This window comes from Sciurus carolinensis, chromosome 6, assembly GCF_902686445.1.
Source record: "Sciurus carolinensis chromosome 6, mSciCar1.2, whole genome shotgun sequence".
NCBI classification, from domain to species: Eukaryota; Metazoa; Chordata; class Mammalia; order Rodentia; family Sciuridae; genus Sciurus; species Sciurus carolinensis.
The window spans coordinates 9,824,774-9,847,585 of NC_062218.1; the positions used below are offsets into that span (position 1 = coordinate 9,824,774).

A 22,812-nucleotide genomic window follows, 5' to 3' on the forward strand; every position below is an offset into this window, starting at 1 on the left:
CTCAAGTCTCTTATTTGTTAAGCCACTACATGGAGAATTTCAGGGGGTGTGAGGAAGGCATAAACAGTATTTTACAATTACTAATTCCTCAGTTAAGGAGAATGAACATCATTAGAGTGAAATCGTCATCCTGTAGGTCAGAGCTGGCGGCACGTCAGCCTTCCACATGGTCCTACCTCATATTTCAACAGCAACATGGTGAAGTGAGCCTGGCTGAGTATTTTTCAAATTCCCAGAATGACAAATAGAAGTCTTTTCAAGGCAGGCAAAACCCTCGTTGAATGCGTGAGGGAGGGTCTCCTTTCCAGCTTTCTGAAAAGCTCAAAAAACAAAAGCTAAAATCATCAGATGGAATGGAGACTGTCAACAGTGCTACCGGAGATGGGAGGAGGGGTCAGGATGCCACCTTCCACCAAGCCCTGAGGTGGCCTGTCTCAGGCACAAGCCTCAGTGGCACATACTCACAGACCCCAAAGTGCTCTCCAAGACTATGCTTCAAGCACAGACAGATTCAAAAGCTAAGATGTACAAATATTCAGTCAGTAGAGTGTTCCAAGAAAGAAATAGTTTAAATTATTGAGTGGACGGCCACAATTGAAATACCAGCGGGAAGCACCTTAAAATACACTTGTGAGGTAAGAGGAATGTCCCCGATCTAATGACATATTTAATAACTTCAATCATTTTCACTGTGCAGGTTTAATATTTCAAATAAAATTCACTGAAGGCATAGCTAATTTAAATAAAACAGGAAATTCTCTAACAGTGGAGTCCAAACAAGAGAAATTAAGTTTATAAAATAAAAGCAAATAACCTCATTTTATATTAACTTTGAGTTACATTATCTGTATGAGATGAAATAAAAATAAACATGAAATTACTGAATTTCACTCTTGAAGCCACATAATTGGGTTCTAATATTTAATTATGTTGTAGTTGCAAAAAAAAAAAAAAAAAAAACTCCATATCCCAAACACATTGACATTTATTCTTTATAAAAGACATCCCAATGTCTTCAATATATATACATCAAGGCCTCATCTAAAAATTAGCATTTGGATAATTCTGTAGTTATTTAAAATAATTTCCTTTCAGTTGACAATATTCCAAATCATACACAGTATCTTCAATTTAATATAATGGGAAATGCGCTTTCACTCTAAGAAATTAAAACTAGTTTTGATAATTATACATGCTAATTACTTGAACTTGTATTGTTTTTCATCTATGTTTTCTCTGAAGTCTTGAAAAATCAGCCTGAAAACTCATCTAAATCAATATTTTTGTTTCATAGTCCACTACTTTTCTTTGAAATGATGGTTACTGGACCATGAAAATATAAACTTGGCACAGTTCTGTTTTTGGGTTATAAAAGTATGTTTAAATCATCTAGCAGCAAAATACCTGCATATTTATATTACATTTACCTGAGATAATCTGTCTTTGAGAAACAGCTGCTGAATCTGAGCATGGCAGGAAATGTATGGCAGCTAACTTACCAGACAAAAGCACTGTTTGAGCCACACATGGAAATGCAGGCAACTCTGGCTAACTAATCATCATATTGATCTCTCATACCCACTGGGTGATAGATTACTGTCTTCTACCTTGTCTTCCCATTCCAACATATATCTATGGTAGCATTCCATGATGATCATATATTAAATCTCCACCTATCTTCCATCAGGCATCTTCCTCGAAGCTGGGCATGCATACTCATGCTCAAGAGTTCCTATTTGCACTATGTCAGTACAGAATCCACTTTAAAGTCATTTAAATGATGACCAAGCCTCAAAGAGGCTGCATGTGAATGGTAGAACCCATGAAAACCACCATGCAAACCAATTAGTAATGAGATGACTTCTCGTTCACAGACATCTTATGAAAGAGCTAAAACCTCATTGTTGAAGAGGGAAACATCTGCTTTAGCAGGACGATCAGGAGAGACAGAAAGACAGTTAAGGAAGTGCTAGCTTAATAGACCAAGGACACAGAAAAGGGAAATGAGAAAAACAAGAAGGGTTTCAACCCTTTTCTGATGATCATTGCTAGGGTCATAAGCAAAGGCAAGATGTAAGTCAGCAGAAGAAAGCTTCTGGCAAATGAGCAAATGATGAGTTACTGGCAGGCAGGGTAGAAGGCAAGCGGCCCAAGAGCCTGCAACAGCAATTCTGATGAAAGATGAGGCAAGTGGGTCAGCAGCTTCAGAGTGAAGGTAGTAAGAAGTGGGTATCAACCAAGATGAGAACCATCCATGCAATTTTGAAAAATATATGCAAAAAAATAACTTAGAGACCATGATAGAATAAAAACAAATGTTTATCTAGGTATTCTCCACAGCACATTATTCTGTGTCACCTTCTGTATTTAATCACTCAAAGCAAAACACTGAACAGTGAACTGAAGAATAATTCAAAATAGCTCAAAGAATGACCCACATTACCCATTGGAAATTCTCATTCATTGAAGAACAATTCAATAGTGAAATCTAAACTTGCCATAGAGATTGGCTTTTCTTAGTATTGGAGAATCTCATCAGTTTTGTCCTGTGATCTCTGTTATGGACTACATGTCCCCCAAAAAACAAATTCATATGATGAAGCCCTAACTTCTGGTATGGTGGCATTTGGAGATGGACCCTTTAGTAGGTAATTAGGGTTCGATGGGTCTTGAGAGTGGGGCCTTCATTATGGGATGAGTGGCCTCATAAGGAGGACAGAAAGAAATCCATGTGAGAATAATCCAGAAGGCAGCCATCTGCAAGCCAAAAATAAAGCCCTAAACAGGAATTAAATTGGCCCACAATTTGACCTTAGGCTGTCCAACTTCCAAAACCATGGGAAAGAAATGTGTTGCTTAAGCCATCCATTCTACAGCATCTTATTAGAGCAGCCTGAGCTGAGTCTCTTACACTACTTAGATTTAGTGAATCCCTCCCACAGCCAGGCTGCCCTATAACACATAAGCATTTCTGGACATGTTTTGCCTAATTTCTGTGGTATGGGGACACATGGGTTCTTAGGTCTGGATTTAGGGATACCTATGCAATTTAATATTGAACTCAGATATCTGCTCAGTGCTAAAGAAATGTCTAGAGATAGGTTATCAAAATGTTCTACCATCTTCTGGTAATATTTGAAGAGCATCAAAAATTCTTCTGACATCATGATTTTCTCTGTAACATCACCCATGTGTACATTGTAACACCTGTGCTGTTTATTGTATCTGTGCTTGAAATCAGAATGCATATGCAGCTTCGCTTCATGATCAAATGATGCTAAAGTTTTCCAAATGCCAAAAGTATCACTGCAAAGTGTTGAGTGACCCAAGGTGACCTGCCCACCCCTAGTGTCCTCCTCAATGCCTCAAAATGGATGCAGAAGATGCTCTACTTCTTGCCAAATGACCAACAGCATCTATCTTCAAAGATACGTCAGCAGTAAATATATAGGTAACTAAGATCTACTTCTGTGAAAACTGCTCAGAAGGAAAAATACTCAGAAGGAAAAAATAAAATCACTCCCATAGCACAAGAGCAACTAGTTAACATAAATCATGATTATATGCATTGATCATCAATAAGTTACAGAAAATATCCATAAAACAATTTGATTTAAACACAAAGAAGGAAAGGTAATGAGCAACAAACATAACTGTTCAAACATAAAAGACACTGAAAGAAACTGTGGAAACAGCTTTCAGCAGGAGATAGCATTTTCTCTGGGCCAGAGATAAAAACGAATAGAGCCACTCAATCCTGGCCCACCCCATCTCAATTAGCTACAGTGATAAATAACTGTAAGGGACCGCATGCTGTTTGCAATCAGATGAACAGTACCTCAGGGTATTCTGAGATTCAGCGAACACAACAAAAATTTATTAGTCCAAAAATTGGTTATGTTGCTGTTAAAATTCTTTTCCTCACTTTCAAGAGAGAAAATGAGAAAGCACATGTAAAAACTAATATGCTATGAAACTCAAATCACTTTGCTTCCAGTTCCTCCCACATCCTGTACAACTCAAGACAGTCCTTCTCAGGCTCAGTCTCCTTCATACCCACTTACAGCTACACACCACCTGCCATTCCCCAGGTACAACTGAGTGGTTGCAAAATGCACCGTGTGTCAAGCCCTGAGGAAGCCGCACGAACTCATCGTGTTATATTGGGTATGCACAAGTATTTATGTTCAATAATGAAAAATCTGGAGTTCCAGTGGCAATCCATGCATATCAAGAGAACTGGCCCAGAGGGAAAGGAAAACTTTCAGAGATGCAGCTGAAGAGCCACCTGCATTTGAAATCTGAGTTTGCACAGGAGAGAAGCAGCTATGATTCAACTAGAAAACACTAAACTATTCAGAAGGGGGCAGTTCATCTGAAGGAACACTGTCAGAGTGTAGCATGCTACTCTTTTATAACTTCTTGCTTCCTCAAAACTTAGTTCTGCCCAGTTTGTGGACAGAACAGTAAACCAATGAGCCATTGAGAAGCCCATCATAAAAAATATCTGTTGCCAAACCAGTTTAAGCTACCTGAGTCCCCCGCCACCTCTTGAAATTCCTGTACTTTGTAGCAGTGTATTACCAAGCCTCAGGTCCCAGCTCAGAGCTCACCGGGACACACTGTTTTGTGTGTCCACAGGAAAAGTGTGCAGAGGAAGAAGGGATGACACCCGAGTGTCAATTCCCCCAGCAATCCTATTGACCCTCTCCTTTGGTGCTGTTTCTTTCTTGGGTCCACTAAGGAAATCTAAGCACACCCCCAAGAATCCCCTAAACTGATCAAACAGGAAGAATGGCACCGCTGTAAAAGTACCACATGGGTTGCTCTGAACTGCAGAAAAAACTCAGCTTTACAAGGAAAATGATCATATCTGTGGTTGCTAAAAACATAAAACAATGATTAGCATTACTTCTCAAGTACTTGAAATCATGCTACTCACTAAGTTACATCCTCAACCAGGAACTTTAACTCCTGTATGTCCTTCAAAAGTTTGGAGAGCAGGGAACAATTAAATTTTTGTAAATTACACATGATTTCTTCCTATTGGTAGGCTACAGTTGGAGCGATAAGAATTCTCAGCAATTTTGTCAAATTATTTAAGGAATGTGTTCAAAAAATGGAAGCCAACGATGGTTCACACTTCTAAAACTGTTCTGATAAAGCCTCATAGGTGCCAGACTCAGCAGCCCACCAGAGGATAAAATAATATTCTGAAGACAGCTCTACAGACTTCACTCTTGATGAACAAAAGGGCTTCAAGTTACCCGCTTCTTTCAAGCAGCAAATATCTATGCCAGAAGAAAAAAATACGGGAAAATGTCTTTAGTCAATTCGGAATATCTTACAAGTTTTGAAGTGGTATTAAGAAATAACAAGAAGTACTTCCACTGATGGGTAAAAGAGAGGGGATCCTTTGGAAAAGACTAGATGGGAAGGAATGCTACAATGTCTCACAACCATCAGGAAACTGGACACTTTATATCCATATAAGTAATGGAAGTCACAGATTCACTTTACAGGCAAGAAAGGCTTTTGACTTCAACTCATACAAAAGGAAAAAGAAAAACTATCTTTGAAGTACATCAAAGCTCCAATGAATACATTTTATACTTAAGTGTTTATTATGACTGTGCTTCCCATGGCATTTTCACATGAAATATCTTATAGCATTCACAAAATCCCCGTGAGTTTTTATCTCAATGAACAAATGACAAAAGAGGCACAGATGCAAGTTTGCAAGAAAAAGCAAATGCTAAGCACAATTAGGATTTCCGAACCCAGAATCCTAACCTGGTGCCTTTCAGCAGGCTCCAGCGCCTAGTACCCAAAATAAACTCAAAGTAAACAAATTGTGTTAGTCAGATTTTTGTTGCTGTGACATGTTAGAGAAGGAAAAGTCTGTAGTACAGGCTCATGGTCCATGGTGGTTTGACTCCAGCACTCTGGGCCCAACGTGAGGATGAACAGCATGGCGGAAAGCTTGCTAGAGGAGTGCTGCTTCATTCACAGAGGTTGGAAAACTCGGAGAGAGATGGAGGGGCCAAGGGAAGATGAACCTTCCCAGGGTGTTCCCCCAAGAAGCCACCTCTTCAGTCACGCCCCACCTGCCTTAAGTTACAACCCAGTCTGTCCACTCAAAGTAGGATGGACTAGTTAGCTGACAGCTCTCAGTCTATTTGGGGACACCTCACATCTAAAACATAACACAAACCTTGATTTGTGAATCAGTTTGACAATGAAAACAATAGTGTACCAATACCCAAAATGATAAATCACCATTTACTGTGTCAATTACTATTCTAAGATTGGAGGCCCAATGATAGAAAGATTATCAATATGGGACAGGGCTGGGGAGAAGCATGGTCCTATGTGACAAGAAAGAAAGGAATGTGTCTCTTGGAACAGAGCAGAATATGGAAAACATCTGACTAATTAGTAACAGGGTCCTAACTGACCCTTCCAACAAACTAAAATGTATGCAGCAGGGCCTCCGGGAGAACGCAGTGAATGTCTGTACCGCATGCAAACGCATCCACCTGTGAGCACAGACTGCCACAAGCTCCTGGCCTTTGCACACAGAGGTCCCGGGGTCTGTATGGAGGTCTAATTACGCTTCCCGTGAGAAAAGCAGAGGGGGACACTGTAGACAATGATGTGGCACTTTTTTCTCAGCAGCTAATATGCTTAAGGTCTTGTAACTAAGACACCAAGTACCCTGCAATGTATTTTAAGTACATAGTCTCTTAATTCACAGTCACAGCCTGAACACCCAATAATTATTATTTCCCCTCTATCAATAATGACATTCAGTAGTAACCCACCCACTTGCTAAAAGCATGGTACCATAATTGGAAGACTGACTCTTGAGCTGTCCCCTCAACTATCTGTTCCACTGTCATATTTACTACTAAGACACAAAATCAGTGAGCAAAATAATGTTTCTTTAAAGAAAAATCCTTCCAGGAAAGGTGGATTAATTTAACCTTGAACCTAAGAACTATGCTCCTGCCACCAGAAATCATTAATAAAATGAAATGAAATATATACAGTTAAGACATGGCAAAGAATGAAGGAATTAGTATAGACAAACAACATAAATCAAAAGAAGTATCTAGTTAAGTAAGAAATATGCATTAGATATGAAAAAATAATTCTTAGAAGAAATAAAAGTGGACAACAAACTCATGAAATATTTAAGCTCAGCACAGGTTACATTAGCAAATGAAATCACAGGAAAATATGATTTTCCCCTACGTAACTGGAAATTTTGAGTTTTTTTTCTTTCCTAATTATAATATCCAATGTTGTAAAAATCATGGGAAATTGGCTTACTCCTGCTTTGCTGAGAGAAACACAAATTACATAACCCTTCTCAAGGACACCTAGACAATAGGTATCAACAATGGTGAAAACATCTAGTCCTAAGGTATTTCTGAAGCAAACAACCCCTTAGAAAGAATTCAGCTATCAGGAATATAATCAGAGCATCAAATACACTGCCAAAAAACTGAAAACACCATCAATCTTCAAAATTAGAGAGTTATTTATGTGAAAAATGTTACATAAAGGCATGGGAAACAGATGCTAAAAATGAATACTAATTATATGAGAGAAGCTGTCTTACATGTTAAAAGGTAAAAAAAATGAAATATGAGCAATCTTATTTCAAAGTTAAAAATATATGTGTTACCATTTCTGCCACAATTAGGGTTATCCATGGAGCTTGAATTCAGGTGTGAACTTTATTTTTATCACATGTATTTCCAAATATTTAGTGTGCCTGAATTATTTTAAAAAAGTAAAATGTAATGTGAAAAGCAGAAAAAACATTTCACTAACATGCTGTAGATTTCTCAAGAAGATACAAAATTGCTAAATCTACTCAATACATCTCAAATTTGAAGTAGAAATAACAAAAGTATGACTGACTAGGGCAAGTGCAATATGCACCTTATGAAGAATGAACCTTGTTAAATCATGTATTCAGCTAAATAAAGAAACATCCTGAAGGAAATAGAATTTTAAAATCTAAAAGCACGTTTTTGCATGGTTATGGAATATGTAATAAACTACATGTTGTGAGAAAATACTATATAAAGAAACACTTGAAACCAGGTCATGAACACTGTGTTCTTGAATTCATGTGGGTATGTGTTGGGCTATGAGTGCTGGGTATCATATCAGCAGAGGTTTCTTGGGTTTTTTTGTTTGTTTTTGTTTTTTGGCTTTTTCCTTGATGAATATTACCAATGTGACTATTCCTTGAAAATATAACTCATACCTATATGGTATTTCTTTAGCTAGAAGTAGCATAATCTACTGATGTACCCTCACAGCATTACTCTTTTCAAACCAACTCGTCTCACAAGTAACCTGATCTAGTTATTACCAGTCAGACTTTTCTGAACCACCTGCCATGTCCTGGTTAAAAGTGATATAATTTGTTCTGCCCCTGAGCCTTTCTGCATTTCTCCCATATGCCTCTTCTTCCTTGCTTAGTGTCCCTATGACTCCAAGAACCATGCTCTGCACTAGTAAGAACTGTGTTAAAAATGGAGTCTGGACTATGGCTCTTAAATTTGGATAACTTAGTTTGCTGACAAGGAAATTGCTCTTCCTGGAAATTAAATTATTCTGTATTGCTGAAGGTAATGACTGCTATGTTACTCTAATATTTGAAAGTCCAAATAAAATATTTGATGGAGAAGAATAAAATTTATTTTAAGAAGTGGGTATTTTTAGGTTGAGTAGTCATGCTCTGAGCCAAATAAAACATCATATCTATTTGGAAATGCATTTTTTTTCTTTCTTAACTGTGTCTGTGATTGATCCAATTATTACTGAAACATTAAACACCAAATCTAATTATCTATCTTGAGGTAGAATATGCTATGGATACTAGTTAGCCTGGATCATCATTTATAAATGGTTTAAGAAGTCAGATTTTGACACTATCCTTTTTATGTTCAATGCTCACCACTTATAAGCCATTCATTGATTGGCAGTTAAAAACTAACATGGGAAGTGGGGAAAAAACACTAAGGATAAGTTATTTTAAAGTTAGCTATACATAAATCAATTGAATTCCATGGATCATCCTCACTATAAATCAGCCAGGGCATTAGACAGTCTCCTGATAATTCCTGATATAGTGTCAAATTATAATGAAATATTTAAAGAGCTCAACTACTAAGTGAAGTAATATGGAAGATACTATATCCAGAATTCTATCAACCAGAATTCTTTATAAACCATGTCAATGGGGAACACTTCTTCCCCACTTCCATTATTTCCTTCCAGGTAAAGGGAACTTAATTAATGAAACACTTCTGGCCTCTCTCCAACCCTTTACTTTCTCTGCCTCTGAAGAATGAAGGAGCATCTTGCCTTGCCTCTTCATTCGTCCTCTGGAGATCTCCTTGCCTGCAGAGAAAGGCTGGCCTCTACCAGCTCAGAGGCAGCTCTGTCCCTGTGGGGAAGGAGGAATGGAGGAAGGCCAAGAACCTGCGATGTCATTCAGCAGCCACACCAAGCTATGTGTTAAGAATGGTGGTCATTCCATTATCTTTTTTTTTTTTTTTTCCCCTTCCAATAACTCAATTTGCTCAGGACCTGGGGCAGGGATTGGAGGGTTGATATTTATCTGACTCCTTAAAGACATCAACAATTAATATTTCTGTACATTTTAGAATTTTTGAAGTAAATACATTTGTGATTTATGTTATTGTTTAAATGAGATATTACAATAAGCATTATAAGATTATAAAGAGGCTCCTAAAACAAAAGGATAAATTATATGTAACATGCCCAAAATATTTTTTAATTAATTCATACCTTTTAAATCAAATGTCTAATGACAGTTGTGATAATCACATCTACTAAACAAAAAAAAATGACAAGTGAGAAAATTCTAGCCCTCTACTTATGATTAATAAATGTATTTACTAATTTCAACAATAAAATTAATTGTTCCTCATTACCTAATGCTAAAATCTAAACACACCTTTCAGTAAGTACCATATTTGTGTCATTCAAAAGTTATAGAATTTTTGACACTTATCATCTATTTAACCAAACATAATTGGCTAACCTGCTCACTTTTATCTGAAAAAAACAAACAAACGAACAAACAAACAGAAATGACTTTTACTATTATAACATGTGCTTTACTCTGGTAATAAAATTGGAATTTCCCACAACAAAACATAAATTTGAATATAAATAACCATATTTATTGTCAAATACTTTTCTTACTGAAGATAAATCAGTTCCCTGTTACATAGGTCATATTCTGTAACAAATTCTAAGATATATTAAAGTGTGATTATCCCAAAAATTATATTGCTAAAGATCAGTGCTTACATCAGATTCCTCTAGGTTTGATGAGGACAAAGGACCAGGACATCGTCAAACTTGGAGGAATCCAACTCCTTCACTGCAGATTCAGACGGTTAAGGGACAAGTAAAAAATGACCATATATATTTTTTTATCTTTTATATTTTTATTTTTATTTTTTATTTTTACAGACTTCACTTTGGTTCATCGTACACAAATGGGGTTCAACTTTTAATTTCTATGGTTGTACACGATGTAGATTCACACCAAACAGGTGGGAGTAGAGAGAAGAATGGAGGAATCATGTATTTTTTTTTAAAGTACCAATGTGCACACTTGGTTTATTTTCTCCAGTGAACTGATTTTAACAGGAGGGGTGTCTTCTTCTTGTGCACCATTTTTTTTCCTGCCCAACTTTTCCTTTGACTCTGTTTCAATGGTATTTTGTTGGCATCCATATTCTGTGATACTAAACTGAGCAGATGTTTATTTAACATTTGACCTCACTGAGTGATGCTTATAAAACTATCTATAATATTCTCTGTACAACATTAATCTCTGTACAACTTTGTATAAAGTTTGATCTTGATCAGATGACTAATAGACCACTAACAAAAAGTATCAAAGTTTATCAATTTCTGACTGTTAGATTAAAATCTTTTAAAAATAATGGTGCAGGGAGATATAATTTACATCTCTTCTAGCTTAATTATTATATATTTCAATATGTAAAGGAATACTATGTTTTAGAGTAGAAATATGGTGTTTTATATGAAAATCTAGACAATAAAATAATGTTAGAACAAAGTAAGGAGACAGTGTCTACTGAAAGGTCTTTGATACAGAGGGTGTGTCAACCTCCTTAACAACACAGATATGAAACAGAGTTATCTGTTCTAATATGTAGACACATCCGTTATGTTTACATAAGTGCTTATAATTCATAAGCACTTATTCATGAGCACTTATTTTGTCCTCAATATTTTGAGATATTCTCTTACTGTACCCATTTACAGCTGAAGAACTAAGTTAATAACTCAGGATCACATGGTCAAGAGTTGGGATCCACTCAAAGCCAGTGTTTATTCCCCGTTCTCTTACCCACTAGAAGCAGAAACCAAAACAGTATTGCACTATTGAAACTTATTTTTCCAACATTGCCATTTCTGATCAGAAATACACTTTCAAAGAAAAAGTGGGACTGTACCCCACAACCTATGTGCATGTTTATATTTATGTGAAATACTGACTGTATTAGAATATGTAATATACAGGAACATAAATATAAATATCATTTTGCAAATAGCTTCATGGGACACAGAAGAATATCTAAGATAGAAAGCTTCTAGGAAGTATTGTTTCACTTATAAAGTCATTATTTCCAATTTGTCAAAAACTAATTGATACAAAGTATAACTTCAATATCCTAATATAGCTGACATTTCCTACAGATCAATTAACCATGACATAGGGCTTGAAATTATACTGAGCTCTTATGTGATCAAAAGATAAACAACTGGAGGTGTCATAACTACACATTTTTCTTATGAGTCTTAATATTTAATGGACTAAAATCACAGTATGATAAAATATTTCTGTGAGTTTCCTGTGTTGGAGGTACTGTTTGTGAATATAATTGGATTCATTAAACCCAACCAGGCAGTTTATTAATCAGTAGGCTGGATTGGCAGACAATGTGAAAGAAACTATTTATCTATGACATGTTTAATATTTTATAGTACTATAAAAAGCTGTTGTTTTGGCATATAATCTGATAAACTGGAAGCGAGCAACAAGTATCATGAACTGTTCCTACTCAATAAACTTTTCACACACAACAACATGAGCCACTGCGAAGCCATTAAAGGACTGCATCCCTGGGAACACCTCAGGGATACGGCTGACGAAAATCATCTCAGAAGCCAATGAAAGAATCTGACTTGAAAGTGCACTTCTTGACTCACAAACCAGCCAGCAGAGACCCCTTGTACCCTACCTTCAACCAAAATAGTGGACTTAACAATATTGGCAGTCTATGCTTGGTTTCTGTTCATTGCCTGTATTATGGTAAGTTAATTTAAGTACTCCCAACCATGTGAGAATCTTTAAAAATAAAGTCTCTGTTAGGAATAGTAATACTAGCATCAGTTATCCCCTCTAAAGAAGTGAAAATAATGTTCACACAGAGAAACAATCAGAAATGGATGTTTCCATCACCTGTAGATAATCATGAGAGAAAGAGACAACTTTTGAAGTTCAAAATATACCAGTTTCATTGGCTTGTCACAACTAGATATATTGATGCACACTATAAACAAATTATATAAATTACTTCAAATGTAAATTTAATGCTTTCTTAGATAAGGACAACTGATGAAATGCATCTGCAAAAGTCTTCAATGATTCATGTTAATCATGCCACATAAGAGAGAACTTTGATAAAGCACAACAGAAAATAACAAATTCTACAACATTTTCAGTAAAGGTACTATATATTCAATGATATGCCAAAAGCAATAAATAAGATGTTTATTATATAAAAATGAAAATAAAACCTCATTTTTAGAGTCCATTATGAAAGTAACATTATCCATAGAAATTATTTGACAAAACTATGAATGGCACTTTCCAACTAATATCATTTGAATTTCATATTTTTTTCTCCCTGATGAACCATTTCACTGGAAGAAAAAATTGGCTTCTCTCTATTGTGAAAGATGTGAAGTAGATGGAAATACTGTAGTTTGACAGTGCTTGACTTTTATTATTACAAACAATGAAAACATTAGTGACATCTAAGATGACTGGGTTATACAACTACACAAACATACACCAAATTAACTAACTCCCTTCAATAAGAAGATGGCAATTTTATTAGAGCAACAACCTCATGTACTTATTACAGTTGCCATTCAATCAGGTACTATCATTTTCAACCCACAATACAACACAAACATCATATAGACAATATACCGAGTTTTCCTCAAGCCCATCAGCTGCTCTCCAAACGCACACACAGGCACAGAGTGATACTGACTAATCTTTTAAGGATCATCTTTAAAACTGAAACACTGGATCAAAGGAAAAGGAAATGGAAGGAGAAATGCATATCTACTTCATCTAATGCTTCTTTTGGAAGAAATTTTATATTAAAACAATGACGAGGGTACAATAGTGTGTCCAAAGTGCTCTTGGAAAGTTCTCTGGATGTTAATAATGCGAAACTAAGGCAATATTGGTAGAACTAATCATAGTGTTCAGTTAACTCGAGCCATGGAGACCCTTCTAGTTCTTCTGCATCACCGACTTGTTATTAGTATAATTACAGGCCTCCCAAATTTCAACATCTAACTCCGAACATAATCATCTTCATTCAAGCCCTGAGACCTTATAACCCACACACCAGTAAGGATATCACTTAACATTTTTCCCAACAACATTAACAATGGATCATGCATGTGGTGGAGATAAGCTCTGGAAAGAAGTCTCAGGGCTTAAAACCTTCAGTCTATATGTGAGATTACTCACCCCTATCTGTCATACTTCTATGGAGCAAACCCCCCAAATCATGCACAGGTCCGTCTCTGCAATTTTATATGTCATATCAAACACTTCTCCATGGGCTTTTAGAAGCAGTGGGGCTCCGAAGCCTTTTCATTATGTAGGTGAATGCCCACCAGCAGAGATCAACCGAACTGTCATCAGAAGAAGGATGCACAATGAGATAACTCCTGGGTAGTTTCAGCACCTCCCCATTTCCATGGAAGTCATTTCAGAAATTCCCAGCCTCTTAGGTCTTGGTCACACAGTTGCTAAAAGTAAAAGTCTATGTCTGTCAGGTATGATATTATGCTCATAACGTATCTGTTTCTAAGCCAACACATTTGCTTGAGAACACTAGGCATACATGTTCATAATACCTTTCAGAGCTAAAGCAAATCCGATCAGTTCCAATGGGGGAAACACGAACACCTTGAAAGGAGCAACTGCCCCTCGTTCTCATCTTCCACACCCTTCGTTACCCCGTATTTACTGCGAAACACAACTTTGGGCATTTTGGAAGTAACTGTTCTTTGTGGAACCACACGCACGCACACCCCCAAAATTCTGAAGTCTGTTATCTTACCACCCAAACCGAAGAGGCTACATACACCACCTTTCTAGTGACTTAATTCTCAGCACAGTGGCTCAAACCTGCTGAGTAGCAATCGATGAACACATTACACACCAGAAGAAGAGGAAGGTCGGGGGTAAAGAAAAGCAGCTTTGCTTTCAGCCATTAATTACGAATCACCCAAATATCGCATCACATATCTCCCATGCACATGCACAGCTTTCCAAACCTGTGTTTCAGGCGGCGCTTTTCAGAGCCTCGCTATCTATTGTCAGGACGCAGAAGCCCCCGAAACCTGTGAATGGAGCTGAAAATGCGTCCGCGGAAACCGCTAAATATAGACCAAAGGGTCTCTGGGTCTGGCAAGAAGCGGTAGACTGAAGAAACGGCCATGGACGCTTATGAATAAGTCTTTCCATTTTGTTCTAGCCAAACATCGTAATGACATTGAACATAAGGGCAAAAGACTGGAGGGAAGTCCTCCCCACCCCCACCCCGTCCTCTCCCATATATTAGGGACGTCATGAACGCAACGGGTATGTTCTTGAGGGTGGCGGGTAGCAGTATTGTCGGTGTTGCCCTATATACGCCTCCTCCGGGGGAGATGGGTGGCAGGGAGGGGGAGCACGCAGAGAAGCCACTTGGTAACCGCTCCAAGAAAGGCACTAACCCTGCACCCCATTCCAGGCAGACCCGTCTTCCAAGAGGGGACCCGGAGCAATAGCGGTCCTCCCCCGGGCTGGCAGGACCGCGCAGCAGCCACCGCCACCGCCAGCCGGCCGGGAGCCGAGGACCAACCCCCACCGGCGGCTAGGAGGAGGACGACGCCGAGGAGGAGGATGCGCCTGGCCCCAGCAGCCCAGCAAAAGCAACTCACCGAACGGCGCGGCGCCCGACTGCTTCCTGGCGAACATGCACCCGCCGCCAGCTACCGCTCCTCAGTCCGGGAAAAGGCGTGTGCGCCGCCGCCCGGCTTCAGGGCAAGGTCCTGACCTTGCCCAACTGCAGCATCTTCCGCTTTTGTTGTCTGAACGCGGCCGCGGGACAAGTGATGCTAGCGGGGAGCTGGGGCGAGCGCCGCGGGCGAGAGGCGGCTCCCGACGCGAGTGCGCAGCGCCCGGCTCGGCGGCCCCTCCGAGCGCGACGAGCGCAGCGCCCCCTGCCCGGCTCCGCGGGCTCCGCGGGCTTCTCGGGGCTCCTTCGGGCTCTGGGCGCCGCCACCGTCACCTCCACCGCCACTGCCAGCCGGGCTAGAAGAGCAGCAGCCGCGCCCGCCGCTCCGCTCCGCCGGCTGCCGCCGCGGGCGCGAGCCTGGGGCCGCCGCGGCGCCCGGCGCCGAGCGCTCCCGTGCTGCGCCCCGCGCGCGGCCCGCGCCACCTGTGTCGCCGCCGCCGCCGCCGCCGCCGAGGGCGAGGCTCCTCCCGCGACGCGCGGCAGCCTCAGCCTCCACCTATGCCTCGGCGGCCGGCTCCGGCGCCCGGCTAGTGAGGAAGCGTCCGCCCCACCACCGAAACCTGCCCTGGGTGCGGAGCATGCCCAGTGCCGCCGCGAGAGCGCGGCGCTTCGCCACGCGAATTCCACTTCTGGTTTTCGCGGCAGCAGCAGCAGAGAGGGAGGAGGCCGCGGGTTGGGAGAGGGCCGGGCATACTTGGGAGTGCACACCCTGGACCAGAGATGGGAGGATGCTGGGGAGCAGGCGAAATCTGGAAGGGATGAGGGAAGGATGGAACCCCGGGATGGACCGCTTCTCAAGGGGTCGGGTCCTTCATTCACGTGCAAGCTGCTGACAGTTGATTCTGGAGGGACAGATGTCCGTCTGCAAAGGGCTGAGGGTGAGGGGGGAATCTAGAACAGATTGTGAGTTGGGGGAGGGGGACCAGGCTCGCCCATCATGCTGGAGGACTGAGGTGGATGCTCTTGTAGATCCCGTGGTTCTAGAGCAAAGAAGACGTGACATCGGTGAGATGTCTTTTTCACAGTGCCCGCCCCATCTTACCATCACCTCCAGTGTTCTGGTTCCATGATTTTCACAGGTGAAATGACTTAAAAAAAAAAAAAAATTCCTGCATCAAGGACCCTTGTCTGGTCTGGAATTGATTACAAGTGTTGAGTTCTCCTCATCCTCTCGAATCATCTCTTCTATCTTAAGTGTTTTCTACTGCATCTCTGCCACCCTCGCTTCCTCCTCTTCTTCCCCCTTTTCAAACTAAAATGGAAACACTCAAATCTTCCTTCCCCCACAGTCGTCCCATACAGACTGCATTACATTCTTCATTTTTTTTTTTTAGATGGGTTTTCCAAATCTCCTCAGGGTCAGACAGCTGATTAATCCCATTGAGACTTCTCAGTGTGCCTCTTGCTGTGAAATTTAGCAACTAGAGACACCCTACGGAAATTCTTGTTGCAAAAAGACCCTTGTCATATGCCAAGGAAGTCCTGAGGGCCTCCACCTGTAACCCTCTGTTTCAGGAGTCATGAGGGGCACATCCCTACCACATTTTCAAGACCTGGCCAGGGCAAAGCACAACTTACCCAGGGGCCAGGATCAATGCTGCTACTATGCCCCGCTCAGCATCCCTGATCCTGGAGATCCCAGACTGTAAGGGGTTTTGATCTTCTCTTCTCCAACCCTCCACCAGGGATCTTTCTGAAACACAGATAAGCATGACAGAATACTGGAAATCGTAATAAGAGGGATTTGGGGCTTATGAATCTCAGTAGCAGTGTGCTTCTATTTTGTGTTAGAAAAGATTATCCAACAGAGTTAAATGACTTGAATATTTAATCAGTGCTAATCTCTAATATACTTGGAGTAAGTCAAAATATAAGTTGGAGTAAAGAAGAAAAGGTTTTAAACAGGTTACATAGGTAAACATAAACGAATGGAGCAGTAGATTAAGCAAGGACTACTGACAACAACAGATACATTTTTATTACCTGCGTCTCAGGGATGCACATGCTTATGTAGGCTTGCCTTACCTGCAAAAATGGTTCTCTGATGTGGCTCTAAGCTGTAAAGCTGGTCTGATATTAAAATAGCCTGACTCCTGTGAGGAAAGACATGGAAAGGCCCTTTCATCATATAGTTAACTCTATTTTTTTTTTTTTTTCCTCTCAGAATGGCAGGTCCATCACACTGAGTTCTTGGTACAAGAAAAATTAATGGCACCATGTGTATTAGACCACATTATATTTTAAAAGAGGCTCTTCATTTCCAACCTTAGCCTCTGTCTTTTTTTTTCTTTTGTTTGTCTATTTGTTTTTCTTTTTGCATCTTTTAACTCAGGAAATCATGGGGAAAGAGGAAGAATGATGAAGGGAGATCAGGTTACCCCTTGGGTTAAAATTGAGGTAGGTGCATAGATAATATCCATAGAAAAGTTTATGTGTGTTTTACGCCCATAGAAATCCAAGATATGGAAATAATTTTCAAAACCTTTTTTAGAGTTACTTTTGAGATGAGCAATGGTGAAAATACTATTCACTAATTATGCACCTTGAAAATGACCCATAGGCAGTCCCTAGATTCACTGGGGATGGGTGAGAGGGTACCTGAACAGAGCAGTAATGCCCAGGGTGACTTAATTTGCTCTGTGCCCCATGTCATTGAAACATTTACGATTTATATTCTTCTAAAATAATGTATTACTCAAGATATTATTAAATTCACAAATAGGTAATTTTGAAAAATAAAATGATCATGTGTAGTGTTCAATCTTCGAATGACTCACTGCTGCCATCTTTTGCCTCCTGCTTCTGATAGTTCCTATAAAAAGGAACATTCTGAATTCACTAACTTCCTATAAGACCAGGAAATTATTATTTTTTTGTTTTCAAGTTATAGCAATTAATACTAAATGAAAAAATCTTTATTGTATTTTTTCTGCAAATGCATTATTAGTTATATAATATGGAAATCACCTATAAATACTAACTACTATATCTCTTGATTTTTAAACTTGAAATTTTGAAACACATGTGTTTATAAATAAAAGTCTTACTTAATTTTTAGAAATAAGATCTAATGATCCAAAATATTTTTATAAATTTGTGTGTCATATTTTGTAATTTAAAGGATATCAGTTTTAGGAGAATGATATCCTTATGTGAGTCAAAGTTGTTTAACGTAGTATTGTGTGCCTTGCTATTGAGGGTCAAATAAAAGATAATATTTCTATAATTTTCAATGTATACTACCCATTGATAATCACACAGAAAATTTCAAATTGGAAAAATAAAATTATGTAAGTCATTATTATTGCCATCCCACACATAAGCAGAATAACAATACATCTTTAAATTTTACAATCTAAATTTTAAATAAAATTTTCTGGAATAGCAACCAGTAGTTTTATCACAATGATGGATATGTGTGTTTGGGAGTCTGATAAACACCACTGTGTGTTGGTCCTTAAAGATATAGCATTTGATATTGAAACATGTTGTTATTGTATTTAAAGACTTGAAAAATGGTTAAGTATTTGCATTGAACATTTTACTTAAGATCAATCTGTGGACCACTACAGTATTTGATTCAAAGCTTCACACTTCATGCAGGTTGCCTTTCATTATGGCTAAAACACATTTGATGTGTTTTCAGCAAATGTTTATTAAGCATATAGTGCGGTTCAGTCCTAGGCAAATTTGGAGAATTGATAGCAAACAAAAGATAAAATGATTAATTCTATATATTTATAGAATTTAACTATAGAATTGGACTTACTGAGTAAAAGAAAAAAAGACAGAACCCCAGGAAAGTAACCACAAGCCTAAGATACTGAAATATCCCCATTTATTTCTGATAATGCATGTGCTTTTGGGAGTTGATTAAAATCCCATTTCATAAAATGTTTCCTCACTGTTTTTGCTTCTTCAAGAAATTTTGGTTTTTGTGCCAGGACATAGGTAGTATGGTGAGGAAATAGGATCTGAAATCCTCAAGCAAAGGCTTGTGGAGTGTGTACATTTGGTAAGAGTTGTGTTTCCTGAAGACAGAACAAAGCCATGTACTGGGTGGAGGACTCAGAGATCTGAGGGGTTCATGACGTCCCTACAAGTATCACGACCTGGTACTAAAACCTCTGAATCCCATGTAGACTGGTCAGATGTAGGAAAGGAAAAGCATTGCTCATTGGAAGTCTAGATAACAGTCTTTGATAAGTTATCTATGCAGAAAGATCTCGAATAGAGTGTGAGGTTGGGCACAGAATCTCCGTGACAGGAGAAGCCAACTTTATGTTGTGATTTGACAGTAACACATAAAGATGTAATGGATGTCCCATGGATGAAGGAATAGACTCCCCACAGTGGCTGGCTTGAGGTGTTCAGACAGGAACAGGAAGGAGGAACTGCATAAAACAAGACCCAAGTAATGGAAGAGGGAAGTTCTTTCAAGGTTCATCCAGATGTTCTAGACACATTTCAAGAAAGAGTTGACCTAGCCTAAAAATATTGTCATCCAAATTTCCATTTTTCATGCTAAACTTCTAGGTCAATGGTTTTTCATGGTCAGTGGTTCATTATTGCCCTCCAGGAGCTATTTCAGAACGTGTGAGAAGGAATTTTCTGATTGTCACTAGCATCTGTCCCAAACACAAATGTTGAAAATCTGGGACAACTCTACAAAAAGGAGGGATTGCCAGCATCCTTCCTGATTTTTTGCAGGTCTGTTCACAAGTACCTAAGACATGTTACTATATTTTATGTACCAGCAAGAAGCATTTTGTATCATTTTAATACATATTGAATTTAATGGGTATGTAAATTATGGGTCATTTTAATGTTACTTTTTTCAGATACTGACCAAAGATATTCCTATGACTAAGAACTAGTAGTACATATTTCAGGAAAAAAAAATTCCTGCATCAGTTTGTTTAATGGCATAACATTTATGTTGATGTTACAGATAAAGAATCTGAATATTTTGGTTAACTCTTAAGAAAGTTGTAGCCATGTAGTTATACAAAGAAAGACATAATATTGTATTTGAAATCACTTTGCTTTTATTTTCAATATTTCTGTTAGGAGATTATGTCAATATTCAAAATCAGTTAATACCTGTGAATTTGCTTTTCAGGAAAGTAATGTGAGCATTACAACAATATTTATTATAAAAATGCACCATTTTAGTTTCAATAGGTCATTGAATGAAATGCCCAAATATTTTTCTTAAGAAAATCAAGATTTTATATTATGACCACATTACTGTGGCTCCAGGAAGGAAAATTGGATCCATTGACAAAAGTTTGAACCCCACTATCGATTCTGTTGAATAAAGTAGTTGGTAATAATAATGATGAATGGTTAATCAACAATGCAGCTATCAAAATCACTATGCATGCAAAGGAAGAATCTACAAATCAATGAGAATTTTTTTTCTCAGCCTTATAACTTCAGTACCAGCTTCTTAGTCATAAACATTTCTCCCCATCACCATCTCATTGTGTCATTTTGTTTTAGAATTTTCATCTGATCTTTCATTATTTATTCTCTAATTTCTTAGTTGGTTCTTCTGACGAAGAAGAACCCAGTAATCATTGCTGGTTCCCTTCCCAATATCTATCCTCCCTTCTTCCCTTTATACAGGAATTTTGTTCAATGCACTGTGTGACCAGCTACAAAGTACTACTTCCCAGATTCCCAGGCTGCTACACAGAATCTGTCAGTTAGAAAAGTCTCAGTCTGGTGGAGTGTTCAGGGCGCATTTTACTTTTGCAAAAGGGGAACTCCCCATTAGTGGTTGCTTCTTGCTCCTCCTTACAGCCTGATTGCAAACTGCAGGCTGAATGTACATTGACAGAGAGAATGAGAGCCACAGATCAAGGTGTCGAAGCCTCCAATAGAAGGAACCAGGGAAATAAAAGTTTTCTGCAGTCACCCTACCACCCTAAGACTTATGCTCCCTGAGCTGCTTCTTATGAGAGAAAAATCAACATTTTATTAAGCCAGAATGGTGGTTGGTTTTTGATACCTACAGCTAAATGCAATTTCAATTGAAATATATTTTATGTCAAGAGGTAAAAACATTAAAGAAAGAAATTGAAGAACTAAATAAGAAGATATACCACATTCATGGATTGGGATATTAAATATTGTTAAAATTCCAATTCTCCAAAAATCCATCTATAGGTTGAATGTAATCCAAACAAAAAAAATCTCAGTAGGGTTTTTTATGCTTTTTTAAAAATTATTGTTATGTATGTGTGTGTGTTTCTGTGTGTGGCGAAGGAGAGGGTCGGGGAGAGAATGCTAAAGCAAATGTTCACATTTAAGGACTCTGGGCAAAGAGTATGTACTAAAACTTGTTGTTACCCTGAAATTCAAAATTAAAATATTTTAAAGGGGGGGCAGTTAATAAGTGTTATCTGTAATTCCTCCCCTCTGCTTACTACAGACTCATCACTATAAATAGTTCTCTCATAATATATTTTCTCTGAAAATGAAGGTTTGTCAATGAAATGAGTAAATGAATATGGTCTGAAATCACATGTATGAAAAGACAAATAAATGAAAATGACAATGAGAGGGGTTTGGGGTGTCTAACCCATGGAGGAAGCCACGATGTTTTGCTTAATGAGTGTGCCCTAATGATTTTTAAGCCATCTTCCAAAATGAATATTTCATTTTCAAACAAGAGTCTTCTTAACATTTTCCACCCACTCAGATGTCACTCTCAATGTTGCACACTGTACCCATTCTGAAATCAGCTTACCCATTTCAATAAAATCCTCAAAGCTCCCATTTTCTTATCTATAAATGAGCAAAATCTGGTCACTTGGTTTGTTGGGAGAATGAATCAAATGAATCCATCTATGGTGGGCAAATGGCACTGTGCCTGCTCATAGTGAGAAATCAATAAGTGATGGCTAATAGGAATAATGACATTAAAAGGACCTTTATTTTTGCTGTTTTTGACATCTTCCTATGTCAAAAAACACTCATCTGATTGTACGTACCTCATTTGGTCTTCGAAACAGAGAAGACATTATTTTGCAATAAATTTTTTCAATGTATTTTTTTCAAATAGTTTTTTTTTTTTTTTGTCAAATAAGCATTAACTGAATTTCTCCTACATACAGGTAATTATATCTTGCAGACTAATGGTGAATATTTACACTGGTCTCCATTTTTTAGGAGGGATACCAGGGATTGAACTCAGGAGGATTCAACCATTAAGCCACATCCCCAGCCCTATTTTGTATTTTTATTTAGAGACACAATCTCACTGAGTTACTTAGTGCCTCAAGGTTGCTGAGCTGGCTTTGGACTAGTGATCCTCCTGCTTCAGCCTCCTGAACCACTGGGATTACAGGCATGTGCCATTGTGCCTGCCCTTATCTCCATTTTGTACACTATTGTT

General features: G+C 38.6%; 1 protein-coding gene across 2 annotated transcripts in view; it reads right to left on the reverse strand.

Moving 5' to 3' along the window:
* Window positions 1–15,815, reverse strand: part of Ctnnd2 (catenin delta 2) — an 856,033-nt gene extending 840,218 nt beyond the window's left edge. For both annotated transcript variants that reach the window (XM_047555397.1, XM_047555396.1), the window contains exon 1: window positions 15,331–15,815. In XM_047555397.1, coding sequence (XP_047411353.1) covers window positions 15,331–15,367 — 37 coding nt within the window. In that variant the 5' untranslated portion in view covers window positions 15,368–15,815. The remainder of the gene's footprint in view (window positions 1–15,330) is intronic.
* Window positions 15,816–22,812: the final 6,997 nt, after the last annotated feature.